Source organism: Muntiacus reevesi, chromosome 16 (genome assembly GCF_963930625.1).
Source record: "Muntiacus reevesi chromosome 16, mMunRee1.1, whole genome shotgun sequence".
NCBI lineage: Eukaryota > Metazoa > Chordata > Mammalia > Artiodactyla > Cervidae > Muntiacus > Muntiacus reevesi.
The window spans coordinates 2,626,267-2,644,820 of NC_089264.1; the positions used below are offsets into that span (position 1 = coordinate 2,626,267).

General features: G+C 39.8%; 1 protein-coding gene across 1 annotated transcript in view; it reads right to left on the reverse strand.

The window, feature by feature from the left end:
* Positions 1 to 18,554, reverse strand: part of TMA16 (translation machinery associated 16 homolog) — a 39,041-nt gene that overhangs the window by 12,444 nt on the left and 8,043 nt on the right. Inside the window, exon 2 of the mRNA XM_065907228.1 lies at positions 7,165 to 7,277. Within this exon, the coding sequence (XP_065763300.1) occupies positions 7,165 to 7,277 (113 nt within the window). The remainder of the gene's footprint in view (positions 1 to 7,164; positions 7,278 to 18,554) is intronic.

An 18,554-nucleotide genomic window follows, 5' to 3' on the forward strand; every position in this document is an offset into this window, starting at 1 on the left:
ATAGCAAAATCATGAAAGTAGTAAATCATGTCAAAAAGATACAGAAAAAAATTCATGAAAGTGATACACAAATAACTGCTGTTCAAAAATTACTGTCTTAAAGCAATATCATTATAGTAACCTTTAATGTACAAAACAAAGACCCTCCTTTAAAAAGAGGAAAGAAAACTTAACTATATTATCATAGCACTTGACTATTCTTTTCAAGAAAACTGCTAACCCAACTGGTCTTGGGCAAGGAATGTAACAATGAAACAGCTGGTTTTTATCAGCTACTATGCAAATGTATTTAACATCCATCAAATTGCTAAGGCCATTCTAAAATAATCAAAATCATATCTATTTTGATTTTATAACTTCATTTAAAGGAATTTTTTATTTGTTCCTATAGCAGTTCCCTTGTGGCTCAGCTGGTAAAGAATCTGCCTGCAATGCAGGAGATGTGGGTTTGATCCCTGGGTTGGGACGATCCCCTGGAGAAGAGAAAGGCTACCCACTCCAGTATTCTGGCCTGGAGAATTCCAGGGACTACAGCCCATGGGGTCGCAAAGTTGGACACAACTGAGCAACTTTCAGTTTTTACTTTCACAGCAGTTCCTGGGGACTCTCAGCCCAGAGGGGCAGGGAAGAACAGGCAAATTACAGTGTGCGAGGCTGATCAAAGACAGCCTAAGAGACAAGAGGGGAGAAAAGAAGAGGCAGCGTACATGTTTCAATGTTCCATCTTCCGAGGAAGAAAATCTTCTCGTGAATTCCTTGTCATCAAGAATACAGAGCTACTCTCAGAATGGCAGAAGAACAACTTACAAAAATCTACAGAGAGCACTGACAAAACTTGTCAAAATCAATTTTTTCAGAAGTATAAAAATTAACCAAAGGCATGCAACAATCAAAGGAGCATTTACTCAAGAAAAATGACTCAATCTCAGTAAGAACAGCAAGCTCTGTGGTGTTTCAATTCCATCCCCCTCTTCCCAGCTCTGCAGTAGTCTTATAACCCAATGTGTTCCTAGCAGTCACTAGAACAGTTAGGTTTGGAATTCCCCACAGCTTCATCCTGAGCACTGTCACCATTTGACATGGCAGCAGACCTAAGTGCTCCCTTGCGTCTGCAGGTCGCACAGACTCGGACCCTACTGAAGTGACTTAGCAGCAGCAGCAGAGTTACTTTGTAATCTAATGCAGAGCTCTCCGTGGAAGCAGCCCAACCCCCAGGCTGTTTTCTCAGAAACAATCTCAGTAGCAACTGTCTACCACAACAGCTGACTGAGTGATATCACCACTTGAGGACTAACAAAAGGCTGATCAAAACAATTTAAAAGCAAAATCTAAGGAATGGAAGGTCAATACAAGGCTCTGAAAAGCTTGCTCCAAGATATTCCTGGGAATCTAGAATGCCAGGTGTACATTTAGGACACTGTTCATGCCAAAAAAAGACCCGAGAAGATCCTACTCTCTCACTTCTGGATAATCCTGAGGCTCTGTGCAAACGCTAAATGAAGTCTACACAAACTGCCTCCTGGAGCATGGAAAGTATGTCCAGCAGACCTACACAGCCCCTCAGCAAAGGCTGGCTTATTAGTCAGAAGCAATTAAGGAAATCCCTGTCCAAACATGAGCTGACCACTAACTGAGCAGAAATTGCAAGAACTGCACATGACAAACAGGCTTTCAGAAGTCAGAAAGCAAACAGCAACCACAGCGAACCTAACTGACCGTGGGGACGGAGAGAGATGCGCAGCACGGGAAGACGCGGGGTGGCAGGGTCACTCAGGCCTGTGCGGGCTGTGCGGTCGCCTCCAAAGGCTCAGTGCCCCAGCTTTGTTTTGGGCATCTTTTATACACCATAAACTTCTCGCTCAAACAGCTCAGATTCCTCCCCTCCCCAGGTAGCCTAACTTCCTGAAGATGCAAAGAGCAAGCAAGGTGAGCAAGCAAGATCACAGAAGCGGAAGCTGTGACTGATGAGCAGCAGCTGTTAAAACAAGATAAAGGAAGGAAAAGCAAAAGGTTGTTCCTTTAATTGGGGCTTTGATCTCGCTCCTATCTCAGGATATGTCTGACTAACAATTGTATCACCCTGTATTATTTAAAACGCTCAGTTTTGAACACAAAAGCAGGAGACTCACAAAGAAACAAGAAAGTATGGCCTATACTCAGTTTAAAATACCATACACGTATGGCTGATTCGTGTCAATGTATGACAAAACCCACTGAAATGCTGTGAAGTAATTGGCCTCCAACTAATAAAATAAAATTTAAAAAAATAAATAAATAAATAAAATACCATACAGTAGAAACTGTAAGACCTGCAGACAGACAAGCAAACATAGGAAGCCAGTTGAAATTATCCAATCTGAGCAAAAACAAAGAATAAAAATTAAGATGTCTCAGAGACCTGTGGGGACACCATCAAGCATACCAATACATGCATGTGGGAGTCACAGGAGAGGGGCAGGAGGAAAGAAAGGGTATTTGAGAAAATAACGGCTCCAAGCTTCCCAAGTTGATGAAAAACCTTAACCTACATAACCCAGCTTAGTAAACTTCATGTAGGATAACCTCAGAGATCCACACCTAGGCATATCCACACACTAGTCAAGCTACTGACAGACAAAGTGGGTATCTTGAAAGCATCAGGAAAAAAGTGACTCCTCACATACAAGTGACCCTCAGTAAGATGAACAGCTGACTACTTATCTGAACGCTGCAGGCCTGAACACCAAGATGTGACATTTCAAGTCTTGAATAGGAAGACTATCAACCAGGAATTCCATACATATTGAAACGTCAAAATGAAGCACAGTCCAACAGAAAAACTAAGGAAAGATTCAAGATGTTCTCAGATGAAAACGAGAGCATCTGTCATTTTCACTCTCCCTACACGTAACACTGAAGGGAGTTCCTCTGATCAAAAGGAAAGCACAATAGTGACTAATTTGAATCTACATGCAAAAGTAAGAAACACCAATGATAGAAGGTAATTACACAGATAAATATAAAAGACAGTATAAATGTGTTTTAATTTGTAACACTTTTCTTGTCCTAACTTAAGACAATTGCATAAAAACAATAATCATGAAACTCTATTTATGAGCTTACTATGTATTATGTGTAACTTATCTGACAGTAAGGCTTCCCAGGTGGCTCAGTGGTAAAAAATCCGCCTGCAAATGCAGGAGACATGGGTTTCATACCTGGGTCAGGAAGATCCCCTTGAGGAGGAAATGGCAACCCACTACAGTATTCTTGTCTAGGAAATCCCATGAGAGGACAGAGGAGCCTGGCGGGCTGCAGTCCACGGGGCTGTAAAGAGTTCCACATGACTGAGTGAAGGCCTGCAAAGCACATTCGACAGTAATAGTACAGAGAAAGGGCTCACAGTGGAGTTACAGTGGAGCAAATTCTTTGTATACTATTCAAATGAACTTGACGTTAATCTGAATTAGATTGTTTTAAGATGTTAGCTCAAATTTCTGGACCAACAACTAAGGAAACAACTAAAGAAAAAAATATATATAGTGATCTCCACTTTACTAAATCAATTCTCAGACCTAATCTTGTAAAAAACGACACAGGTTGATCACTATTTTCTCTTTGAAACACGTTTTTTTCTCCTAAGTCTCACTGGTTGGAATCTCCTCCTTTCTCCAATCTCTAAATAGCTGAGGGGCTCTGGACTCAATCCTTGATGTCCTTCCCTATCCTGTCTCATTTACTTGTTAGGTGATCTTACCCAGTCATAGGACTCCTAATATCTGCTAGATACTGATGGCTCCGAAATTTGTATCTATATCCCTAACCTATCCTCTGAGCACCAGAGCCAGCACATCCAACAGCCCATTCCGTATCTCACCTTTTACATCTAATAGGTTCAGTTCAGTTCAGTTGCTCAGTCGTGTCCGACTCTTTGCGACCCCATGAACCACAGAACGCCAGGCCTCCCTGTCCATTGCCAATTCTCGGAATTTAAGCAAACTCATGCACATCGAGTCGGTGATGCCATGGAGCCATCTCATCCTCTGTCAACCCCTTCTCCTCCTGCCCCCAATCCCCCCCAGCATCAGGGTCCTTTCAAATGAGTCAGCTCTTCGAATGAGGTGGCCAAAGTACTGAAGTTTCAGCTTCAGCATCAGTCCTTCCAATGAACACCCACGACTGATCTCCTTTAGGATGGACTGGTTGGATCTCCCTGCAGTCCAAGGGACTCTCAAGAGTCTTCTCCAACACCACAGTTCAAAAGCATCAATTTTTCGGTGCCCAGCTTTCTTCACAGTCCAACTCTCACATTCATACATGACCACTGGAAAAACCATAGCTTTGACTAGGTGGACCTTTATTGGCAAAGTAATATCTCTGCTATTTAATATGCTGTCTAGGTTGGTCATAACTTTCCTTCCAAGGAGTAAGCATTTTTAATTTCATGGCTGCAATCACCATCTGCAGTGATTTTGGAGCCCCCCAAAATAAAGTCTGACACTGTTTCCACTGTTTCCCCGTCTATTTCCCATGAAGTGATGGGACCAGATGCCATGATCTTAGTTTTCTGAATGTTAAGCTTTTCACTTTTTCACTCTCCTCTTTCACTTTCATCAAGAGGCTTTTTAGTTCTTCTTCACTTTCTGCCATAAGGATGGTGTCATCTGCATATCTGAGGTTATTGATATTTCTCCCAGCAATCTTGATTCCAGCTTGTGCTTCATCCAGCCCAGTGTTTCTCATGATGTACTCTGCATATAAGTTAAATAAGCAGGGTGACAATATACAGGCTTGACATACTCCTTTTCCTATTTGTAACCAGTCTGTTGTTCCATGTCCAGTTCTAACTGTTGCTTCCTGACCTGCATATAGGTTTCTCAAGAGGCAGGTCAAATGGTCTGGTATGCCCATTTCTTTCAGAATTTTCCACAGTTTATTGTGATCCACAATGTCAAAGGCTTTGGCATAGTCAATAAAGCAGAAATAGATGTTTTTATGGAACTCTCTTCCTTTTTTGATGATCCAGCGGATGTTGGCAATTTGATATCTGGCTCCTCTGCCTTTTCTAAAACCAGCTTGAACATCTGGATGGAGCCAAGGCAAAAACAATACCCAGTTGTGGTTGTGACTGGTGATAGAAGCAAGGTCTGATGCTGTAAAGAGCAATATTGCATAGGAACCTGGAACGTTAGGTCCATGAATTAAGGCAAATTGGAAGTGGTCAAACAGGAGATGGCAAGAGGGAATGTTGACATTCTAGGAATCAGTGAACTAAAATGGACTGGAATGGGTGAAGTAACTCAGATGACCACTGTATCTACTACTGCGGGCAGGAATACCTTAGAAGAAATAGAATAGCCATCATGGTCAACAAAAGAGTCTGAAATGCAGTACTTGGATGCAATCTCAAAAATGACAGAATGATCTCTGTTCATTTCCAAGGCAAACCATTCAATACCACGGTAATCCAAGCCTATGCCCCAACCAGTAATGCTGAAGAAGTTGAAGTTGAACAGTTCTATCAAAACCTACAAGACCTTTTAGAACTAATATCCAAAAAAGATGTCCTTTTCATTATAGGGGACTGGAATGCAAAAGTAAGAAGTGAAGAAACACTTGGAGTAACAGGCAAATTTGGCCTTGGAGTACAGAATGAAGCAGGGCAAAGGCTAATAGAGTTTTGCCAAGAGAATGCACTCATTATAGCAAACACCCTCTTCCAACAACACAAGGGAAGACTCTACACATGGACATCACCTGATGGTCAACACCGAAATCAGATTGATTATATTCTTTGCAGCCAAAGATGGAGAAGCTCTGTACAGTCAGCAAAAACAAGACCAGGAGCTGACTGTGGCTCAGATCATGAACTCCTTGTTGGCAAATTCAGACTTAAACTGAAGAAAGTAGGGAAAACCACTAGACCATTCAGGTATGATGTAAATCAAATCCCTTATGACTATAGAGTGGAAGTGAGAAATTGAGTTAAGCGACTAGATCTGATAAGAGTGCCTGATGAACTATGGATGGAGGTTCGTGACATTGTACAGGAGACAGGGATCAAGACCATTCCCAAGAAAAAGAAATGCAAAAGGCAAAATGGTTGTCTGAGGAGGCCTTACAAATAGCTGTGAAGAGAAGAGAAGCGAAAACCAAAGAAGAAAAGGAAAGATATTCCCATTTGAATGTAGAGTTCCAAAGAATAGCAAGGAGAGACAAGAAAGCCTTCCTCAGCGATCAATGCAAAGAAAAAGAGGAAAACAACAGAATGGGAAAGACTAGAGATCTCTTCAAGAAAATTAGAGATACCAAGGGAACATTTCATGCAAAGATGGGTTCAATAAAGGACAGAAATGGCATGGACCTAACAGAAGCAGAAGACATTAAGAAGAGGTGGCAAGAATACACAGAAGAACTGTACAAAAAAGATCTTCTTGGCCCAGATAATCACGATGGTGTGAGCACTCATCTAGAGCCAAACAACCTGGAATGTGAAGTCAAGTGGGCCTTAGAAAGCATCACTATGAACAAAGCTAGTGGAGATGATGGAATTCCATTTGAGCTATTTCAAATCCTAAAAGATGATGCTGTGAAAGTGCTGCATGCAATATGCCAGCAAATTTGGAAAACTCAGCAGTGGCCACAGGACTGGAAAAGGTCAGTTTTCATTCCAATCCCAAAGAATGCTCAAACTACTGCACAACTGCACTCATCTCACATGCTAGTAAAGTAATGCTCAAAATTCTCCAAGCCAAGCTTCAGCAATATGTGAACCGTGAACTTCCAGATGTTCAAGCTGGTTTTAGAAAAGGCAGAGGAACCAGAGAGCAAATCTAATAGGTACTTCCACCTAAATGCCTAATAAATGTCTGCATGGCTCACTGCTCAAATGTAAAGTCTTCAGAGAAACTTTCCATGACTATCCTATGTCAAACAGACTCTCTACCTCACACTCTCTATCCCATAATCTATTAAAATTTTTTTCATGGCAGTCATCACAACCTATTTATATTTATATATGTTTTAGGTTAAGTTCTAAGTACTGAATCCATGTTCACTGCTTTACCTTGGTGCACAGAACATACCTGAATATTTATCAAAGGAAGAGAAAGGGAATACTGATTAGGAATAAATGTATAAAAGACTTTTTAACCAATACATAAAAAATACAATGAAGATACTTACTTTTCCTTTTTTTCTTGTTTGTGGGCCTCTCTTGTAATTTGAGCTGCTTTTCTACTATATGGATGGATGACTTTTTTTTCTTGTCCTACTCTTTTTCCCTTTGGTGCTTTAGGCTGAAATGTAGAGAAGTATATGACACACATAGTCAGATACATAAATGACTTATGTCAAAAAATTTTCTTTAGAAATAAAAATTTTAAACAGTAGTATAACAGAAATACCATGAGCTGGAAATACATCACTAGAAATTAGGAGATATGCCAGACTCAGTCTTTGTTTCCATGGTCCTAACAGAAATGATATACAGTTGACCTCGAACAACTCAGGTATGGAATGTGTGGGTCCATTTGAATGTAGATTGATTGTTTCCCACAATAAGTACTACAGTGCTACATTATCTATGTTTATGGAGGAACTGTATATATGGAGGGCTGACTATAAACTATATGCAGACTTCTGACTGAGTGGAGAGTCGGTGCCCCTAACCCCTGCACTGTCCAAGAGTTAACTGTATTCAGAACTATGCTCCCGTGATGTAAGAAAATAAAGGCAGAGAGTAAAAAACCCAGGTTTTCAACTGTTCCATCTTCAAAGCAGATACAGAAAATGCAGATAGTGAGGACAGTCATAGGTGGTCATCTGCGTAAAAGTTAAAATTAAGAGAGGGTAGAAGGAACCCAAGATGTTAATAGGAGCCTGACTGTAGAAGCTGCACAAGAAGTTGTAGAAGAGAGTGGGCTGTGAATACAGCAAAATCAAAGCTGGATGCACAGGAAATAAGAAGAGAGGGAATAATATAAGCCATCTCAAATCAGCCCACTCCAAAAGAAACAAATTATTTTCCCATCCAAGACTTAACCAGGTCCTCTAAACTAGCTGTCTAGCATTTCAGTACTGTTTTATTCCTACATACTTCTGTTATCTTATATCTGACCTAAATTACTCGGGAACTTTGGCTCCCTGTAATAGAAAGCCAAAATAACAGTGGCCTAACCCAGATGAAGTTAGCTCTCTCCACAAAAAGCAGAAGCTGGAGGCTCTGTCCTAAGGAGCTCTGATACCCACTCCTTGCTGCTGCCCTCAGATGGAACACCAGGCCTTCAGTCCAGCCAGTGAGAGGCAGAAGAGAAAATCAACAGGCATGTTCCTTCAATATTAAAGGAGGATTATATAACTGATTAGTAAATATAGCCTTTATTCCCAGAAAAAAATACATGATTATAGAAGAAAAAGAGGCTCTTTAGGGGACAGGTGGGAGTCTAACATATCTAATCTTCAAAAAGAAGATTAGAATATTCTCTCCAAAACTCCTGTCACTGCTTTAATGCAGCCTCACAGTCTTTCATGATTAAGGTGGCCTTTAGGTTCTCACTGCTACTCCTTTTTCGTCAGAAGACTCAGAGTGCACCTGCCTAGAACACTAACGAGTAAAGTCCTTCTGCCCTGTAAAGGGCTTCACAAACTTGGTTAGGCCTAAAACCTTAACACGAGAAACAAACTCCTCCCACTTACTCTCCAGCATTACACCCCACTCAAAAGACTCTTCATCACATTCTTACTAACTTCTCACCATTCCCAGAACATACCATGCTGTTTTGCTTTTTTTTTCCTTTAACTTCTGGAGACTGAACTTGTTACCTCTGCCAGTAAAATCTTTACTTGTCCTCTGATAAAATGCAGCTCAGTCACTTCCTTTATAAAACTGTCCAAGTAGAATTAATCAAAATGACCACCTCACATACGTATTCATTTCTTCAACAATTATTAACTAAAATACTCAATAAATATGAACTATTGCCTTCCTGATAAACATGACCAGAGAAGATTAACTCCAAGTGTGAAACCCAGGCTGCTCCTAGGAGCTGGTCATGGGTACAGGAGTATAGTGTGAAACCATCATCAGAGTGTGTGCGTTCTTCCACGTGTCTCTCTACGCGTGCGGAGGGAGGAGACAGGAAGGTGTAACAAGAACTTCTGTGCATGAAGGTTAGCTAGCAAACACAGATCAAGTAAAACTTTCAGAACTCAAGGCAGGCTGCCTCTAAGATGGTCCCCAATGACCCCACCTCCTGAGGCCTATATGCGTCTGTCCATTCCCTTGAGTGTGGGCAGGACCTCTGACTTACTTTGTGAACTAACATTTGGGAAAGTGATACTGTATCAGTCCAGAGATAGGTTACGAAAGGACCCTGGCTATGTCTTGCCCACTCCACTCTGCCCTCTCTGGCTGCCTCCGATGGAGACTAGCTGTCTTGTGGTGAGCTGCCCTACACAGAGGCCAGTGAGACAAGTGACTGAGGGAAGCCTCAGGGAGTGAGGAACTGAGGCCTTCAGTCCAAGAGCCCACAAGGAGCTGAACTCCACCAAGAACCGTGTGAGGGAGCTGCAAAGTGGACCCTCCCCAAGCTGTGCCCTGAGACGAAGCCACAGCCTCAGCTTATACTTTGCAATCTTGTGAGAAACCTTGATGGAGAGGACCCAGGTAAAGTATGCCTGGTCTGTGAGAGAATAAACTCTATTTTTTCAAGCCAGTGAATTGTGGGATAGCTTGTTAAAGAGTTAACTGATGCAAAATCAAAAAAATAAAGCAAAGATATCTTTGCAAAGGTACTTTTATTTCACACATTCCAACAAATAAAGTGCTTTCAAAAAATGGAACAAGATCACAAAATTCTCAAGAAAAAAAGATGGTCTCTGAAGCTGTAAAACAACTGAAGCTACAGACTTGTGTAACATTGTTTTAGCAGTAAGTTCAAGTCTACAGAAAATTTCCTTTAAAGATTTAAAAACTTTCTTTAGAACAAGAAATAGTTTGATAACCCTTGGAATACAAAATACCTGCACAGCTTTAGAAGACTCCATTTTAAAGAACCTCTAAGATTTAGTTCAAAGAAAGTACAAAGAAACCAAACTTACATTCTGACTCAACTGTGGACTATGATTCCTTATAATAATTTATTCATGAAAAAGTTGCCTCAAGGCAGGTTATAAATATATAATAAGGCACAGAACTATGTACCATAAAATAATAAATTTCAAAACAATTCTGTCAATATATTAATTTTTTTTTACAAAAAAACCAACAAAATGCTTCAACAGGAGAAAAATGAAGTAACAGCCTATCAATAAAAATTAATCTATTAATTACATTCTATTCAAACTAAATACTTCTTAATTAAAAAGCAATCAATCTTCATTAGTCAGGGATTCTTCAAAATTTATTTTATAAAACATCTGACAATTCATAAGATAGTATAGAAACATTCTATATATTGGAGGGGAAATGTTTACGCTGTGTTTTCAATTCAAATTTAGTATTTTGTTTCAAAAAGGAACAAATTTAACTTTCAAAGATATAGCAAAAATGCATTGTTTTCATATGCATAAAACACTACTCTAAAAAAACAGAAACTTCTGAAAAGTTTCTAGCATCACAGAAATATTCTATTTAAGAAAACTGGTGTTAAAGGTATTAAAAGTCTCTCTTACATATGATCTTTAGTGATCACTTCAGAAAATTCATTATAGACCAATCTTTGGATTCAAACTTGAGAGTAACAAAGAAAACACAAATCAGTTTATTCAAACACAGCAACAGAGAGAGGTTTTCAGGGACAATACACTTTCAATGTTTCTATAAAAACCATAAAAAACAAAATAGAGCTTTTCCTAAAAGACAATCAAAGCCATCAAAGAATCTAAGCACAACTAGAAAAAGAAATGTCATTTCAACTGCCCGATATAACTAGAAATCTAAAAAAATGATCATTTCACCAACACACTTAAGATACACAGATACACATAAATGTTTTTTTCAAAAGTAGAGGAGTAATGCCATGCCTACAACTGAGAAAGCTTACAGTATATAATACCTTGAACCACAAGTAACTGTAATCACAAAGATAAATTCTAGAATATGATAAACTAAGTCACTTTATATCAAAGATATGACAGGAATATAATGAACTAATTAAGAGAATCTGACCTTTTTTTTCTTTTTTTTGCAGTGACTCTATCCTGAAGAATTCTAGGACACTTCCCTTGCTTAGCAGATAAATATGATGACAAGTGTCAATAACAAATACCTTGTTAGAGCATCCAGAAAGGACACATAAGCTGTGTTAAATGCCATTCAATTTTCAACGACCATTTCCAGTTTAAGTTCACCTCCTCCTTGAAGCTATCCACTAACATGTAACCATTTCATTCTCAATAATCTTGCTCTCTGGGGAGCATTTTCCACACAGCACTTAACATACTGTACTGACCAGTCCTTTAATTTCACACTTGTGCTTATTTCCTCCATTGCAACTCCCTGAAGACTACAAATATGTCCTATTGGGTTGAAAAATAAGTTCGAAAGAAATAAAAAGAGGTTTCCAAGATGGTGAAGGAGTTCTACCTGGAGCTCATTTTGCTCCACGAACACATCAAGAATACATCAACAGGTGGATCAGTTATCTACATCTACAGGCAGAGCACCAGGTGATCACTAGCAGAAGACCTTGGATACTGGAAAGGACAAGAGGGATCACTGTGTTACCAGGTAGGATGAAAAAAGATGGGAAAAAGAGGAGAGGACATGGGACAGGACCTGTGCCCTGGTGGGGAGGTGAAGACGGGTAGAAGTCTCATCTGGCGATGCCCCCTAACTGAGAGGACAATAGACACAGGTGGAACATCTGAGGTGTGGAGAAGGGGGAAAGAGCTGGTCTGCGGCAGACGGACAGAGACTACACAGACGGCTGGGGCTACAGCCCTGTGCACCCACCCAAACTGGGACGTCCCCCATCAGTGTGCACAGAGGCTGACGGCTGGAACATGGAGACAAGAGAGCAAAGCTGGGGAGAGGACTGCTGTTGGCTCTGAGGAGACAACCTGAGGGGACGGAGGGAGGAGATCTCTCCCTGGGAAAGCAACTCAGAATGCCACAGGTGCAAGGCACCACTGCTGAGTGGTAAGCAGGGGTGGGAGCCGCCAGCACACCCTCTCTTTCCCCGTGTGATGGCCGCTACCTGCCGATGGGTTGGGAAGGGTCCCAGCCAGGGCAGGCCCTAGCACACCTCTCACTGGCCACTCGGAAAGGCCCCCAACAGTGGGCCCACGCATGCCCACAGCCAAATGCCAGGAAGGGCCCTCACTAGGGCTGATCTTATGCCAGCCATCTGTCACACCCACGACTGTAAACTTCCCTGCTCTTCTCATCACTGAAGGACTGGCTCTCTCGTGGCCACCAACTCCTCCGCTCACTTGATGCTGAGACGAGGATCCCAGCAGCCATGCCACCTCCACACCCTGTCCTCACCAGGCCAGACCCAAGAGCTCTCAGGCAACCTCGGGAGCAACTCCTGTGTGTGGCCAACATGCAGAGGTGGGGCTAAAACCACAGCTGAGCCCCAGGGGTCTGGTGACTAAGGAGTAAAACTCTCTCCGTGCAGCTGCACAAGGTGTAGATTAAATCTGTGCTGCCAGCTTGCTAAGCCCAGCGTCGATGGAATATCCACATAGACAACGACGGTTCCCACAATGACGCTGGTCCAGCTGTAGCAGCTGTGGACTCTGCACCAAGTACACGTGGGAGTTGTGCCAAGTCAGAGTCTGAGAGTTCCCCCAGTGCCCACGGCAGGCCCAGAGACCCAGTCAGAGGTGACGGAGGGTCTGCTGGGGAGACAGAGGATGGCTGTGATTCACAGTAGGGGCAACAACACTAACAGACAAGACCCCAGAAAAATGTTGTTATTACTATCATTACCCTATATTCTGTTCTGTCGTTCTTTCTCTCATAATTACCACTGTTTAGCTGAAACTGTGAAAGTGTTAGTCACTCAGTCGTGTCCAACTCTTTGTGGCCTCATGGACTATAGCCCACCAGGCTCCTCTGTCCATGGGATTCTCCAGACAAGAACACTGGAGTGGGTACCATTCTCTTTCCAAGCTCATCTTCCTGACCCAGGGATTGAACCTGGGTCTCCTGCACTGCAGGCAGATTCTTTACTGTCTGAGCCACCGAGAGAGCCCTATTTCTTAAAATTTTTCTTTAATTTTTAAAACATGTTTTACATTTTTCTCTATTTTTATATACTTTTCACTGTTTTCTGTTTCTTCCTGTTCTCCTTCTGTTCAGTTTTGTTTTTATCACTTTTTATTTTTCTGTGTTTTTGCTTTCTTTGCTTTTTTCCTGCACTCTGCTTTATTTTTTGTTTTTGCTAACTTTATTTGACTTGACCTCTGGGTCACTTTGCTGTGGTAGTTCTCCTGCTCTCCGATTTCTCTGCTCTGTTCCTTACGCGTGCATGTGTGCACTGGGTATTTGTTCAGTTTTGGTTTTACTGTTTGTCTCAGGCTTTGTTTCTTCATTTCTCTTTTGTTGTTGTTGTTGCTACTACTTGTTTATCTCTTCACCATTTGTCTTGAGTTTTCTTCGATTCCACCACCTGCCTTACTTTTTCTTTTTCTTTTGCCACACTGTATGACTTGCAAGATCTTGACTCCCCAGCCAGGGGTTGAGCCTGAGCCTTTGGGGTGGGAGTGCTAAGCCCAGGATGCTGCACCAGCAGAGAATGCCCAGTCCTAGGGAATATTAATCTGTGACAGTTCTCCCAGAGATATCCTTCTCAACTCCAAGACCTGGCTCCACTGAAGGGACTTCAGTCCCCAGTACTAGATCCCTCATGCCAAACAACAAGCAAGACAGGAACACAGACCACCCACCAGCAGACAGACAGCCTCAAGTTGTACTAAGCCCAGAAACACCCCAAAACACACTGACGTGGCACTGCCCATCAGAAGGACAAGATCTAGCATAATCTACCAGAGCACAGGCACCAGGCCCTCCCACAAGGAAGCCAACACAAAAGATGGGACCAAACTCACCCACAAGGGGCAGACACCGGCAGCAAGAGGAGCTAAGACTGCAGAAAGGAGACCTCAAACACAGTAAGTTAGACAAAATGAGAACATGGAGAAATATGTTGCAGATGGAGCAACATAAAAATCCACAAAACCAAATAAATAAAGAAAAAATAGGCAATCTACCTGAAAAAGAATGTAAAATAGTAATAGTAAACATGACCCAGATCTCAGAAATAGAATAGAGGCACAACAGAATGGGGAAAATATCATAAATATTTAACAAGGACCTAAAAGACATAAAGAACAAATAATGATGAAAAACATAACTGAAATAAAAAATACACTAGAAGGCATCAATAACAGAATAACTGAGACAGAAGAATAAGTAAGTGAGCTGTAAGATAGAATGCTGGAAATGACTACCATGGAGCAGAATAAAGAAAAAAGAGTGAAAAGAAATGAGGATAATATCAAAGACCCTGTGGACCACATTAAACTCACCAACACTCGAATTATAGGGATCCCAGAAGAAGAGAGAAAAACAAAGAAATAGCTTGAAAAAACTTTGAAGAAATTAGTCAAAAATCTCCCTAACATGGAAAAGGAAATAGTCACCCAAGTTCAGGAAGCACAGAGAGTTTGAGAGTCCCATACAGGATAAAACCAAGGGGAAACAGGCTGAGACACACAGTAACTAACAAAATTTCAATACACAAAAACTAAAAGCAACAAGTAAGATACAGGGAACCCCCACATAAGGTTATCAATTGATTTTTCAGCAGAAACTCTGCAAGCCAGAAGGGAGTGGTAGGATATATTTAAAGGGATGAAAGGGAAAATCCTACAACCAAGATTACTCTATCCACCAAAAATCTCACCCAGATTCAACAGAGAAATTAAAAACTTTACAAACAAGGAAAAAAGTTGAGAGAATTCAGCACTACCAAACCAGCTTTACAACAAATACTAAAGGAAATTGGGGGGAATAGGGGGAGGGGAAACACATAAAAAAAGACCTATTAAAAAACTCCAAACAGTAAAGGAAATGGTAATGAAAAATCTCAAATAAACAACCTAAGCTTACACTCGAAGTATACATATCAACAATTAACTTAAATGGAAATGTATTAAATGCCTCAACCAAAAGACAGACTGGCTAAATGAATACAAACACAAAACTCCTATATATGTTGTCTACAAGAGACCCACTTTAGACCTAGGGAAACATCCAGACAAAGTGAGGTGCTGGAAAAAGATATTTCATGCAAGTGGAAATCAAAAGAAAGCTGGAGTAGCAATACTCACATCAAATAAAATAGACTTTAAAATTAAGATGGTTACAAAAGACAAGGAAGGACACTATGTAATGATCAAGGGACCAATCCAAGATGAAAATACAATTGTAAATATTTACACATCCAACATAAGAGAACCTCAATACATACAGCAAATGCTATGAGCCACAAAAGGGGAATCGAAAGTAATACAATAATACTGAACACCTCATACCAATGAACAGATCAACCAGAGAAAATTAACGAGGAAATTCAAGCCTTAAATTACAGATTAGATCAGACAGCCTTAATTTATACTTATAGGATATTCCTTCTGAAAGCAGAAGAATACACTTTTTTCTCAAGTGCACAGAACACTCTCCAGGATAGAGCACATCTTAAGTTACAAACCAAGCCTCCGTACCAGTAAATTTTAGAAACTGAAATCATATCAAGCATCTTTTCCAACCCCAAGACTATGAGATCAGAAATCAATTACAGGGGGAAAAAAAAAAAACTGCAGAGAAGCACAAACACACGGATCCTAAACAATATACTAGTAAATAAGCAAAAGGTCACCATAGAAACAAAAAAATACCTAGAAAAAAATGGCAACAATAACAAGACAACCCAAAACTCAGGGAACTCAGCAAAAGCAGTTCTAAGATGGAAGTTTATAGCAATATAATTCTACCTCAAGAAGCAAGAAAAATCTCAAGTAAATAACCTAAGCTTACCCAAGCTTTTTCTAGTTAGAAAAAGAAGAACAAACAAAATCTAAAGTGAGTACAAGTAAAGAAATGTTAAAAATCAGAGCAGAAATAAATGAAATGGAGACAAAGCATTCACAAAGATCAATGAAACTAAAAGCTGGTTCTTTGAGAAAATAAACAATCGATAAATCTTCAGCCAAATTCTACAAGAAAAAAAGGGAGAAGACAAATCAATAAAATTAGAAATGAAGGAGAAGTAATGACACTGAAGAAACACAAATGACCTCAAGAAACTACTACAAGCAAATATACGCCATTTAAGTGGACAAACTGCAAGAAATGGATAAATTCTTAGAAAAGAACAACCTTCCAAGACTGAAACAGGAAAAAATAGAAAATATAAACAGACCAATCACAGGTAATAGAACTGAAACTGCAATTAAAAAGCTTCTGTCAAATATAAGGTCAGACAAGATGGCTTCACAGGCAAATTCATCAAACACTTAGAGAAAAACTAACACCTATCCTTCTCAAACTCTTCCATAAAAATGCAAAGAAAGGGACATTCCCAAGCTCCTTCTACAAGGTCACCATCATTCACTCTGATACCAAAACCAGACAATCACACACAAAAAGGAAAGTTACAGACCAATATCACCGATGAACACTGAAACAAAAATCCTCAACAAAATACTAGCAAAAGCACATCCAACAACACAGTAAAAGAATCATACACTATGATCCAGTGGGATCTATCCCAGGGATACAAAGATTCCTCAATGTACACAAAACAGATAACATGATACACCACATGGACAAGCTGAAGATTACAAACCACATGATCATCTGAGTAGATGGAGAAAAAATTTTTGACAAAATTCAACACCTGTTTCTGATAAAAACTCTCCAGAAAGTGAGATATAGGGAACCTACTTCAACATAATAAAGGCCATATATGATAAATCCATAGCAAACATCATTCTCAAAGGCAAAAACCTGAAAGTATTTCCTCTAAGATCAGAAACAAAACACTCCACTATTATTCAACAAAGTTTTGGAATTTCTAGCCATGGCAATCGGACAAGAAAAAGAAATAAAAGGAATCTAAATTGTAAAAAAGAAAGTCTAAAACTGTCATTGTTTGCAGATAACATGATACTATATATAGAAAATTCTAAAGATGCCACCAGAAAACTTCTAGAGCCAATCAATGAATTCAATAAAGTTGCCAGATACAAAATTAATACACAGAAATCTCTTGCATTCCTGTAACTAACAGGAAAGATCAGAAAGAAAAATTAAGGAAACAATACCATTTACCATTGCAGCAAAAAGAATAAAATACCTAGGAATAAACTTTCCTAAGCAGGCAATACATCTGTATGCAGAAAACTGTAAGATACTGATGAAAGAAATCAAAGCAGACACAGACAGACAGCGATATATATACCATGTTCCAGGATAGGAAGACTCAATATTCTGAAAATGACTATACTACCCAAAGCAATCTACAGATTCAGTGCAATCTCTATCAAATTACCAATGGTATTTTTCACAGAATTAGAACGAAAAAATTTCCAATGTGTATGGAAACACAAAGTGTTTTAGTTGTTCAGTCATGTATGATTCTTCACGACCCCATGGACTGTAGCCCACCAGGCTCCTCTGTACATTGGACTCTCCATGCAAGAATAAATACTGGAGTGGCAACATGATAAAAACCATATATATTACAAACCCACAGCAAACATTTCCTCAATACTGAAAACCTGAAAACATTTCCTCTAAAACCAGGAATAAGACAAGGGTGCTGGTGCCCACTCTCACCATTACTATTCAACATAGTTTTGGAAGTCCCAGCCACAGTGATCAGAGAAGAGAAAGAAATAAAAGGAATCCAGACTGGAAAAGAAGAAGTAATTCTCACTGTTTGCAGATGACATGATCTTCTACATAGAAAACCCTAAAGATACCACCAGAAAATTATTAGAGCTAATCAATGAATATAGTAAAGTTGCAAGATATAAAATTAATACACAAAAATTCCTTGCATTCCTATACACTCTAACAAGGAAAAAACAAAGAGAAATTAAGGAAACAATCCTATTCACTGCTGCAACAAAAAGAACAAAATATTTAGGAATAAATTTACCTAAAGAAACAAGACCTATATATAGAAATCTTTAAAACACTGATGAAGGAAATCAAAGATGATGCAAATAGATGGAGAAATATACCATGTTCATGGATTGGAAGAATCAATATAATGAAAACAAGTGTACTTCCCAAAGCAATCTACAGATTCAACACATTTCCTATCAAACTATCAACAGTATTTTCCACAGAACTGGAACAGATAATCACACATTTTGTATGGAAACATAAAAAACCTCGAAGAGCCAAAGCGATCTTGAGAAAGAAGAATGGAACTGAAGGAATCAATATTCCTGACTTTAGACTATACTACAAAGCTACGATCATCAAGACAGTATGGTACTGGCACAAAGACAGAAATATAGATCAATGGAACAAAATAGAAAGCCCAGAGATA